Consider the following 12229-nt stretch of genomic DNA (forward strand, 5'->3'; position numbering starts at 1 on the left):
ACCGGCCGAGGGTTACTGAGAGGCTCGCACAAACCCGCTCGGCCGCAGATTGTGGTGGTGTTTGAGGGTCCTCCAGGACAAGGGAGGAGATGAGAATCTTGACTCCCCCTTTCAGAAGGCTGAAATATTATTTTATGATCTCTATTATATTAAAAGAAAATGAGATATTAGAACTACACTAAAAGAGCAAGGAGACATCAGAAAGCTGGAAAGGAATGAATAATAAAAACCTGGGACTGCTCACAGCCCCGACACCGCTGGACCATGATTGGTCATCAAGTAGAAACAATGCACAGGAGACCAACCCAAGATGCCCCTGTTGCTAAACCATCTCCAGCCCACACTCCACAGCCACCAGATTGTTATTGGTTCCATTTCTGTTCTGAGGCTTCTCAGGAGAAAAAACCCAGCAAAAGGATTTTCATCAAACACGTCAGTGCCAGGTGATGGCACAGGCAGCATGGGCTGGCAGAGGTCACTGTGTCATCCCTGCCAGCCCAGGTGTCACAGCAAGGAGGAGAGAGTTCACCCTGTGCTCACACTGCAATACAGAGCAATACAACACAACACACACATTAACACAAGATTATAACCTTTTTCTATTTTCATTACTTGTGGATTTATTGTTACAGGAAACCCAAAACAACAAAAGCACACAGAAAATAACACTCATCTACCATTAACAAACCCTTCAGATTACACACAAACTCACCATCCCTCTCATCACAACTGCTAAATTACACCCCAGCAATTATTGGTCCTCGGGAACGTGGTTCCCGGGAGCCTCCAAAAATTCCTCCTGCCTGATGAAAACCCCGGTCCCTGGCCGGTCCGCACCCAAACTTTTGCGATGAACGTCGCCTCGCTGACCGACCGGGACCGGGGAAAAAAAACCAGTCGGGGGGGGAAAAAAAAAACCCCGGCTGAGGATTTGGATAAAAATGGGGTTAAAGGGTTAAAATTTGGGATGAAATGGGTTAATATATGGTTTCAAAAGAGTAAAAATAGGGATAAAAAGGGGAAATTGGGGAAATATGTAGGGACAAAAATAGGGAGTAAAAGGAGTTAAAATGGGGATAAAAATGGGTTAAAAGTGGGTTAAAAAATGACCCAAAATCGCCTGAAAATCTGCCCAAAATCATCCCAGATCACCCCTAAAATCACCCTAAATCCCCCTAAAGGTCCTGGAATCCCTGGGGGGCCCAGGGGGACCCAAAAATCCCCAAAGAAATTCCCAAAATCACCCAATTCCTCCCTAAAATCACCCCCAAAATTCCCTCTTTTTCCTTTTTTTTTTCTTTTCTGTAACTTCCTCATTTTTCATCTCTCTCATTTTTCCTGTCTTTTTCCCTTTATTTTTCTCTTTTTCTCTTTCTCTCTCTCTTTCATTTATCCCCTCTCTTTTTCTCTTTTTTTCTTCTGTATTTTTCTATTTATTTTCATTTCTCTCTCCTTTTTTCATCTTTTCCTCTCTTGGTCATTTCCAGTAATCCTTTGACCATTCCCAGTTGTCCTGGGGGTTCCCTCTTGGTCATTCCTGAGGGTCTTGGGTGTCCCCAGGCCCCACTCCCTGTAAATCCATGGATCCTGGGGCTCCAGACCTTTTGAAGAGGAATTCTTGGGATCTGGAGGTGAATCCGAGACCCCTCAAATCCCACCCTGAGTGCCCCAGGTTTTGGGAACCCAGAAAACCCTAATCCCAATCCCAAAGTTACCCCATTCCTATGGAATCAGGACCCGCAAAAACCCCAAAAGCCAAAAAGAAAAACCCTGGAAAAATCCCCAAATTCCCTACCTGAGCCCCACCCTGGTTTTGAAAACTGGGAAAATCCCAATCCCAAAGTTTCACCATTCCCATGGAATCAGGACCCGGGAAAACCAAAAAAGCCAAAAAACCCAGAAAAAAGCCCCCACCTTCCCCCCAAAATTCCCAGTCTTTTCCAAGCAACCACAACTTCTGGGATTTAAAGCAGACAGAATTTTTTATCTTTAATACGAAAACCAGGAATTTAAAAATTCCAAGGGAATCCTGAGGGATCCTGGTTAGAGCCTCTGGGGTCAAACATGGGATTGGGGCAGTCCTGGGCCAAAATTCTCAAGAATTCCAGCCTGTGCCCATCCCCCACCTCACCCGGAGACTCCGATAATTTACAGAAATAAATACAGGGAATAAAATCCCAAAATTGCGGGAATTTCAACAATAATCATTTGGGGGGAAAGCATGGAATTTTGCGGGAAAAGCAGGGAATTACGTGGGAAAAACACAGGATTCAGCAGGAAAGACATGGAATTTTTAGGGTTAGGAGAGCATTTTCCAAGTCCAAGGGTGGTGTTGGAGGTTGACGATGTGGTGGCTCCAAGCTTTCTGGAATCTTCCTTCAGGAAAAAAGCAGAATCCAAGATTTTGATTTGGAAATTCCCCAAAAAAAGGTGAAATCCGGAATCCGGTTGGGAAAAACCTCTGGAATCCACACGGGAATGGCAAGAGCCAGAAAATCGCTGGGAAAAGGGGGAAAATTCCCGATTCCAACCTGGAATCGTGCCTGGGGCGATCCCAAACCTCTTCCCTCGGGAAGGGCTCTGAGTCCAGCTGGAAATTCCGGTCATTCCGAAGGGGAAGGATCCGGCTGGGCCCAGACCCCAAAATTCAGGTTTCCACCACTCGGATCAGGGGCAGTGGCTTCGGGCCTGGGAGACGTTTGCTGGGAAAAGGGGAAAAAAAATAAAGGAATTTTCAGTAGGAAAAAACAGGGAAAAGGGTTTCGGGGAGATCGGGATTCCTAAAAATTCCTGTGGGAGGCATTTGGGATCTGCTGCAGACATGGAAAAAATTATGGGAGATTTCAATTATACCCAAATCTGGAAGAGCATCACAAAATTCCAAAAGTTGGTCCCTAAATCCCAAAGAGAATCCCCAAAATCCAGAAGAAAATCCCCAAAATCCAGACGGCACTTCCAAAACTGCAGCCCCAAATCCAAAAGTTCATTGCCTAATGCAAGGAGAATCCCCAAATCCAGAAGAGATCCTGGAGTTCCCAACCTGAATCCCACCACTCCCAACCCAGATCCCAGAATTCCTGACCCTGATCCCTGAATTCCCGCTGCACCTGCTGACGTATTCCGACTTGGAGCGCGCGCGGGCACTGCTCCCGCCCCGGCTCACTTGTTTCTCGATCAGGTGCTCAATCCGGTCATGCATCTCCAGATTCTGGGGAAAAAAAAAAAGAAAAAATTGGGATCCGGAAAGGATTTTCCAACCCTGGAGAGCTGCCTTGGAATGGTCCGTCTGTGCCCGGAATGGGAATTTCTGGGATTTGGGGTAATTTGGAGCATAGGAATGTGACTGGGGAGCTCCTGAGTTATTTGGGAAGGTTTGTCCCAGGAAAAATGAGGATTGGGGGAATTTTCCATCTCAAAATCCTCAATATCACTGTTGGGTTGGGAATTTCCCAGGAATTTCCCAAATCCTGGCAGAAATGGTCAGGCTCAGGGTGGGAATTTGGGGTTTTTTACAGCTTTTTTTTTGGTCTTGTGGGACTTTCTAGATCTTGATTCCCTCCCATCCTTTTCCCCACCTTTTCCTCCCTTTTTCCTGCTTTTCTCGCCTTTTTCCTGCTTTTCCCCCATTCCCAGTTCCCCAGCCACCCCCACAAGGAGCCCAACCCCAATCCCGACATTCCCAACCCCGATCCCGACATTCCAAAAAGATCCAAGCTCGGATCCAGCCCCCAGAATTCCGGGCCCCACCTCTGCTTCCAGGTAGGAAACTCTTTCCTTCAGCTCCTGGATCGCCGTGTCCTTGGCCTGGATCACGCTCTTGGAATTCTGCAGCTGCAAGCCGGACATTTCCAAGGGATTGGCAATTCCTGGGTTTTTTTCCTGGATTTTTCCTGCTTTTTTCTTCCCTATTTTTTCCCAGGATGTTTTCCTGGTTTTTCCTGGATTTTCCCCAGATTTTTTAATGGATTTTGCCTGGATTTTTCCCTGGTTTCTCCTGAGTTTTTTCCCAGTTTTTCACAGATTTTCCCCCAGTTTTTCCCAGATTTTTTCATGTTTTTCCTGGGTTTTTTCACAGGTTTTTCACCCCTTTTTTTCTGGATTTTTCCCAAGATTTTTCCCAGCTTCTTTCCCAGGTTTTTTCCTAGGTTTTCCTAGAATTTTCCTGGGTTTTCCCCTGTTTTTCCCCCCTTTTCCCCATTTTCTCTGTGAATTTTTCCCCATTTTTTCCCCAGAGTTTTCCCCATTTTTTCCCTGGATTTTCCAAGGTTTTTCCCAGTTTTCCCATCACCTGCTCGATCATCTGGCGGACTTTGCGCTGCTGGCTCTTGAGCATGTCGTCCAGATGATGGATTTTCTCCCGGAGCCCCGCCACCTCCTTCTCCAGCTGGGATGAGCTGAGAAAATACCGGGAAAAATCTCCAGGAACACTCTCCAAAAAAACTAGGAATGCCCACATCAAAAGAAACCCAGAATTCCTCCTCCAAAAACAGCCTGGGAATGGTCACATCCAAAAAAAAATTGGGGGTGTTCAGCTAAAAAACTGAGATTGCTCACAGCAGAAAAACCTGGGAATGTTCATCCCAAAAAAAAAAAAAGGGAATGTTCACCTAAAATAAACTGGGAATGTTCACAGCCATAAAGCTCTGGAATTCCCACTAAAAAAAAAAAAAAAAAAAAAGGGAATGTCTACCACAAAAAAGCCAGGAATGCTCACCCCAAAAAAACCCTGGGAATGCCTGTCCCAAAAAATGTGGGAATGCCCAGCACAAAAGACCCTCGAATATCGGGAACAAGTCGGGACATCAGGAATTGGGCATTCCTCAGATTTTCTCATTCCCAGGATTCCCCCATTCCCACAATTCCCATTCCCAGATTCCCAGACTCCCGGAACTCCCATTCCCAGATTCCCACACTCCCAGAATTCCCATTCTTGAATTCCCACCGCTCCTGCTGAGCCGCTCTCTCCCCTTCCGCCTTCCGGAGCCGCTCCAGCTCTGCCTGTCCCGACTCCATCCGCGCCAGGAGATCCCGGTGATCCTGCGGATTGGGGAACGGGATATGGGATAACGGGATAATAATAGGATAATGAGATACGGGATAATGGGATATGGGATAATGGGATACAGGGATAATGGGATAGCGGGAAACCAGGAATGGGTCAGGATATCAGGAATGGGGTGGGATATCGGGAATGGCCTCCGACTCATCCCAATCCCAAATCCACTCATCCAAGCGCTGGTTCCTGATCCCAAACCCCCCGATCCAGATCCCAAATCACCTTTTCCATGCCTGCTAGGAGCCTCTGGAGCTGCTCCACCTCTGTCTCCGCTCGGCTGCGGGCGGAATCTGCCCGCTCCGCGTCCTCCTGGCACCGCAGCAGCGCCCTCTGCAATGGGAAATCCAGGAATTCCAGGAATTCTGGCTCTCCCGGGATCCCAGGACACATTCCAGGACTTTCCTTGGCAGGAGGATTTTCCTGGAGATCCCTCAAAAACCCCAAGGGGAATAGTTCCTCAAAAACCCCAGCATCTCCTCTAAAATTCCAGAATCTGGACAAAATTGCCCCTAAAATTCCAGAATTTGGGAAAAATTCTCCTCCAAGATTGCTGAATTTGGGTGAAATTCCGGGTTTTTGGGAATTCCAGGCTCACCTCGAGGCTGCTCCGCTCCAGCTGGTGCCGCTTTTCTGCCTCCTGGAGCCTCCACAGGAGCCGTGGGGCCTCGGGGTCCTCCTGCGGGAACGGCCCCAAAAGGCCCCAGTGTCCCCCATACATCCCAAAACTCCCAAATTTTGTGTTTTCCAAGTGCTCAAAAATTCCCCAAATTTGGTGTTTCCAAGATGTCAAAAATTCCCACATTTTTGAGTTTTCCCAGAGGTCAAGAATCCCAAATTTTTAATTTTCCAAGAGCTCAAAAATTCACAAAATCTGAGATTTTTGGCTAAAAACCGAACCTCCCAAATCCCAATTAAAACTTGGAATTTCAGGACTCAAAGTTTGGTGGAAAACACCAAATATTCCCAAATTAACCCCAACTATTCCCCATTTTTGGGTGGAAAACGGGTTTCTTAAACGTTTTCACCCCGACCCAAATCCTGTCCTGGAAAATTCCAGAATTTTTTTCTGTTCCCTACCGGATTATCCCGGGAATTTCCCCGGCAGGAGCAGCTCTGGTTCCACTTCTCCAGCACCACCTGGAATCCGAGGAAAAAAGGGGGAAAATCGGGATTTATCCCAAATTTTTCTAATTCCCCAATTCCCTTTTCCCAAATTTCAATTGATGTATTCCCAATTTAAATCCATTTATTCCTAAATTTCTATGGATTTATCCCCATTTTTCCCCCTTTTTTTATTTCCAGGACCTGCTCCTACTTCCCAATTTGGAGCAAAATTTGGGAATTTTGGCAAAATAGCAACTCCAAAATTCCAGGATCATCCCTGGGAGCTGTGAAATCCCTCCAGAAAATCCCAAATTTCACATTTTTCACCCAGAAACGGTATTTTCCTGTTTTCCCTACTAAAAATTGGAAATTTTCCCTTTCACCGCCCCAAAAATGGGAATTCCTCCCTTTTTCCCTGAAAAAAAATGGGAATTTCCCCTTTTCCCACCGGAAAAATTAGGATTATCCCCTTTTTTCCACCCAAAATCCCTCTGGAATGGTTTCTCCAGGGGAAAATTCCACTTTTCTTTTTCTTTTGTAATTCCCTAATTTTTTACCTCAGAGTTCTCCTGGAATTCCCGGAATTCCAGAAATTCCGTCCGGGTCTGGAGTTTGGTGCTCAAATCTTCACGGAGTTTTTTGAGGGCACTCCCAGCCTGGGAAAAAAAAGGGAAAAGTTGGGGTTTTCTTGGGATGTGGGAATTTTCAGGGAATTGGGAGGGGGAAAAAAGGTTAAACAGTCCAAGTAAAAATGGGGAAAAAACCAATGAAAGGAAAATAAATGAAAATAAAAACTGGAAATCTGGGGAACTTTTGGGGAATTTTGGGATAATTCAGGGAAAATTTGGGGGAATTTTGTGGGAATTTCAGGGGAATTCGGAGACATTTTTGTGGAATTTTGAGTGAATTTGGGTGGAATCTGTGGAACTTTCAGGGTAAATTTGGGGAAATTTTGAGGGGAATTTTTTGGGAGTTCTGGGGGGAATTTGGGCCGAGATTTGGAGAATTTTGGGAGGATTTTTTGGGAACTTCATGTAAACTCAGGGACTTTTGTGAGAAAATCAGGGAATTTTACAGGAATTTGTGGGAATTTTGCAGAATTTTCAGGGAATTTCGTGGAATTCTGGGAATCTCACCTCCTGGATGTGCCGGACTTCGCTCTTGAGTTGTGTCACCGGCTCCTCGTGGTCGGCACGAGCCTTGAGGTAAACCTGGAATGGAAACGGGAATGAAATGGGATTGGGAACGTCCTAAATCCCTCCGGGAATTCCAACGGATCCAGAGGGGTTGGGGCAAGGCTTCCCAAAATTTCCTGGAATTTTTTGTCTCTGAATTTTCCTGCTAAATTTTAATTTTCCAGGGTTTGTTTTGGGAGGGGTTTCCCCACCTGTGTTGTTTCCAAGGAGTGGAATTCCCTGAAATCCACAAGGAATTCCCAAAATTCCACCTGGAGTCCCTCAAATACACACTAAATCCCAAAAAAATCCACGTTTTATCCCTAAAATTCCACACGGAAATCCCAGGATTTGGGGCACCTTGATGATCTCCTCGTCGCCGTCCTTGGATTTGACGCACTCCGAGGCCAAGGAATTCCCGTCGGATCTCTTGGCCACCATGGCAAAGGCTCTGCCCACCGGCTGTGGGGGAAAACACGGCGATTTCAGGAAAAAATTCCCAGGAAATGCCCAGAATTGGGATCAGCCACCCTCAGGGTGGTGGCCTGGGTGGGAATTGTCCCGAAAATCCCACATTTGGAGGGAAAATTCCAGGATTTTAATGGAAAAACCCAGGATTTTCAGCTGTTTCCTGCTGCGGATAAAGCTGGGAAAACCACGATACAATTCTCTCTCCTAAAATGATCCCAAAAATCCTGGATTTTACCACAAAAGCCAAGACTTCCCCCAAAATCCTGAATTTTCATCTCCAAAATCCCAGAATTATCCCAAAATTCCCATTTTCCTCTCTCAAATTCCTGGTTTTACCCCACAAAATCCCAAATTTCCCCCCAAGACCCCAAGTTTTCCCCAAAATTTCCAGATTTTCCCCCCAAATTCCCAGAAAAACCCCAAATTTCACTTTCTCCCCCCAAAGGCCTGAATTTCCTCCCAGAATTCCCCCCAAAATTCCCCTTTTTTCCCAAAAAAAATTCCCATACCTCCAAAAATCCCTATTTCCTCCCAAAACCCACAGTTTTCCCCAAAATTCCTGGAATTTCCCCCCAAAATTCCCATAAAAATCCCAGATTTCCCATTCCCCCCCAATCCGAATTTTCACCACTATTCCCCAAAAACTTCCCAGAATGATGCCAAAACCCACATTGTTCCTCCCCAAAATTCGCCTTTCCCCCCCGCAAACACCCAAATTTTCCCCGAAACTCTCAAATTTCCCCCCCAAATTCTCATTTTTCCCTGAATTTCCCAGAATTTCCCCATGAAATTGCCAAATTCCCCCCCCCATTCCCGCTTTTTCCGCACCTTCTGTTTGGGCCGGGGCTCCCCGGGGGGGTCTCGGGGCAGGCGCAGCCTCAGCACCGGCCCAGCCTCCTAAGGGTTAAACCCAGTTTAAAATCGGGGCTAAAAATCAGCATTTTGGGCAAATGAATAGCTCAGGATAAATTGGGAAGAAATCCAGTAAAAATCCGGTAAAAATTTGGGATGAATCCAGAAAGAATCTGGGATAAACTGGGAAGAAATCCAGGATAAATTTGGGACACATCCGGGAAAAATCTGGGAAAAATCCCACCCTTCCTGGATTTCTCTGCTGGGATCGGGAATGAGAAAGGGAAGGAAAAGAGACACTGGATCCGGATTTTTTTGGGGGGGGGGAATTTTCCAAAAATTCCAGGACTCACCTCTGGGTTCCAGGCAGATTTGGGACCCCCTCCAGAATCTTCCAGGGATCCGGGGGAGTTTTCAAGGCTGGGAAATTCTGGGAATTCCGTGGGGCGCCTCATGCTCAGCTCCTGCTGGGAAAAGCCTGCCCTGAACTGGAAAATTCCCAAAATGCCCAAATTTTCATTCCCAGGGAGTTTTCCAGCCCAACCCCAGGGGGACTTTTGGGGGGAATTCACTGGGAATGGGAATTTTGGGAATCACAAAACTCCGGGGATGGGGAATCCCAAAAGCCCAACCCCATCCCAGAATTCCCAAGGTAAGTTTTCCCATTTTTCCAATGTTTTTTCCATCATTCCAAAGGATTTTTTGGGAAAAGCTTAGAAGGATGGGGAGGGAACTCCAAAAATCCTGGAATGGGGAATCCCAAAAAAACCCCGGGAATTTGGGAATTCCCAGCGATCCCAAACTGCTCCTTAAATGGCTGGGAATGAGGAATTTCCCTCTGGAAAACTGGGAAAAGCAGCCTGGTATCCCGGGAAAAATCCCAGAGTTCCCCAAATCCATAAAAAAAACCTGGGATCTTTGGGATTTGAGACACAAAATTCCCAAATTCCCTGGGATTTGGGGCGGGGTTGGATTTTTGGGAATGCACCAGCCCCGCCCCAAGGCCCGGCTGGGAAAAGCGGGAAAAAAACCCGGGAAAAAAATTGGGAAAACGCCTCAAATCCCAGCTGGAAAATTCCAGGATGCCCCCGCCCCCTGGGGTTCGGAATTCCCAAAACAATCGTGATTTCGGGAGAGGATTTTGGGGAGAGATTCCCGGGAATTCCATTGGAAAACGGAGCCGGGAAAATCCCGAAAATGGATGGGTTTGAGGTTGGAACGCGGGAAAAAGGGATTTGGGATCGCCCAAAAAATCATCCCGGAAATTCCGGGAATGACAAAAAGGAGGAACCGGGGAATTTTGGGGACGGGTACCGGGGATTTTAGGGAAAGGATCCCGAGGGAATTATGGGAAGGATTTGGGAATTTTGGGAGGGGTCCCGGAAATTCCAAGGGGGCTTGGGATCCCCCAACAGTCGTTCCAGGAGGGGGAAAAAAATCCCAGGAATTCCGAGAATTCCGGGAATGAGGACAACGAGGGACCCGGGATTTTGGGGAGGTGTCCTGGGGATTTTAGAGAAGGGATTCGAGAATTTTGGGAAGGATTTGGGAATTTTGGGAATGAGGTCCCAGGAATACCAAAGGGATTTGGGAACCCCCAAACTCCTCCCAGGAGGGCGGGAAGAGCCCGAGAGTTCCGGGAGTGGGGAAAGGAGAGGCCCGGCAATTTTGGGAAGGGGATCCAGGAATTTCGGGAAAGGGTCCCGAAGTTTTTAGGGAAGAGATCCAGGAATTTTGGGAAGAGTCTGGGAATTTGGAGCGGGATCCTGGGAACGCCAAAGGGATCCCAAAACGGAGGAAAAAAATCCCGGGAGTTCCGGGAAGAGCCAAAGGAAAGGAATTTTCCCGGGGATTTTTGCGGAAGATCCAGGAACTTTTTGGGAATGCCGCAGGAATGGGGGGGGGGGGGTTTGGGGCAGGATTTCGGAATGCGGGGAAGGGTCCCGGGGGGTCCTTACCGGCGATTCCGGGAGCGCGGCCCAGCCCGGGAGTCCGTTCATGGCCCCGCCGCCACTTCCGCCTCACCTGAGCCAGGTGGCCACGCCCACGCCGGCCACGCCCCCCGGGGTTCGGCTGTTGTTCGCGGTGTTTGGCCACCCCCCCTCCGGGTCCTGCCCATGTTTGGGCATGGCTAAATTTGGTAATGAGGCAATGTGGGCACGCCCACAACGCGGAGGCCACGCCCACAAGGGGAGGTTGGGAGAATTGGGAAAAAAGAGGGGAAAAGCTGCTGGGAGAGTTGGGATAGAATTGAGGGAAAATCGGTATAAAAGTTGGCAAAAAATGGGGGAAACTGGGATAAAACTGGGGGGAAACTGGGGCAAAGCTTTGCCAAGCCGTGCCCAAGGTGACCCGAGCCGTGCCGGGCTGTGCCAGTGTCACACCCGGGTGTGCCCAAGCCGTGCCAATGTCACACCCGCGTGTCCCCAGCGGTGCCAAAGCCCCGCCCTGGCCGTGTCCTGCCAAGGCCGGAGCCGTGGCAAGCCTGGCCCGGGCGTGTCCCCAAAGCCGTGCCAGGCGCTGTCCCCACCCCCCGGTGCCACCGCGGTGTCCTCCGGCCGTGTCCCCAGCTGGGGACACCTTGGGGACATCCCCGGGGACAACCCCGGCAGCGGTGGCACAGCGGAATCCGAGGCAATCCCGGGGAATTTCAGGGAATTCCAGAAAACCGTGGAGATCGGGAATTCCCGGGAAATTTCAGGGATTGGGAATTCCGGCCGCGCTGTCCCCGGGATGTCCTCAAGGCTCGGGGGAAACTGAGGCACGGAGGGGTGGGGACAGCGCGGGACCGGTCGGGCCGGTCCGGGGGCACCTCCGAGGGCACCGGGCACGGCCCTTCCGGGGTGGGGACACCGGGGGACAGCAGGGGACAGCGGTGGCACCTGCAGGGGCTGGCACGGCCCTCCCCACGTGGTGGCCACAGGGGATACCAGAGGTGGCACCTGCAGGGGACACGAGGGGACACAGGGGGACAGAGGTGGCAGCGGTGGCACCTCCCTGGGCGGTGACCACACAGTGACCGCAGGGGACAGGAGTGGCACCTGCTGGGGACACGCCGCTGCCACCTGCGTGGGCACGGCCCTTCCGGGGTGGGACAGCGGTGGCACCTGGGGGGGCAGCGGGCGGGGCCCTTCCGGGGCGGTGGCCACGCAGCGACCGCAGGGGACACGGCCGGAGGTGGCCGCAGGGGACAGGGGTGGCTCCAGGGGACATCCCGGTGTCACCTGTGCGGGCGCGGGGCGGGCCCCGGGCACGGCCCTGCGGGGGTGGTGGCACAGGGACACCGGGGGACATCGGGGGACAGAGGTGGCACCTGAGAATTCCTAAGAATTCCCACCCAGAATTCCCAAATACCACCCAGAATTCCCCAAAATTTCCAAGAATTTCCCACCCAGAGTTCCTGAAAATTCATGAACATTCCTACCTAGAATTCCCATCCAGAATTCCCAAAAATTCCAGACCCTGCTGCCCTTAAACTGCTGGATTTTATTCCAAACATCTTCAGGAGCGAGTGGGAACAAAAATTCCTGGAATGGGGAAATCCCAGGGTTCCCCCAAAGTGTCCTCAGGA

At 49.5% G+C, this 12229-nt stretch overlaps 1 protein-coding gene across 1 annotated transcript; it reads right to left on the reverse strand.

Moving 5' to 3' along the window:
- Positions 1-1914: 1914 nt before the first annotated feature.
- TUFT1 (tuftelin 1) lies at positions 1915-10641 on the reverse strand. The gene is made up of 14 exons (XM_036398053.1): positions 10617-10641; positions 9012-9122; positions 8635-8703; positions 7696-7797; positions 7297-7371; positions 6718-6816; positions 6134-6193; positions 5652-5732; positions 5279-5386; positions 4943-5037; positions 4289-4394; positions 3748-3831; positions 3108-3208; positions 1915-2702 (listed from the first exon to the last, which is right to left on the reverse strand). The coding sequence occupies exons 2-14, from the start codon at positions 9111-9113 to the stop codon at positions 2648-2650; spliced, it is 1137 nt and encodes a 378-aa protein (XP_036253946.1). The 5' UTR covers positions 9114-9122; positions 10617-10641; the 3' UTR covers positions 1915-2647.
- Positions 10642-12229: the final 1588 nt, after the last annotated feature.

The sequence above is a fragment of the Molothrus ater genome, chromosome 29, assembly GCF_012460135.2.
Source record: "Molothrus ater isolate BHLD 08-10-18 breed brown headed cowbird chromosome 29, BPBGC_Mater_1.1, whole genome shotgun sequence".
Lineage (NCBI taxonomy): Eukaryota > Metazoa > Chordata > Aves > Passeriformes > Icteridae > Molothrus > Molothrus ater.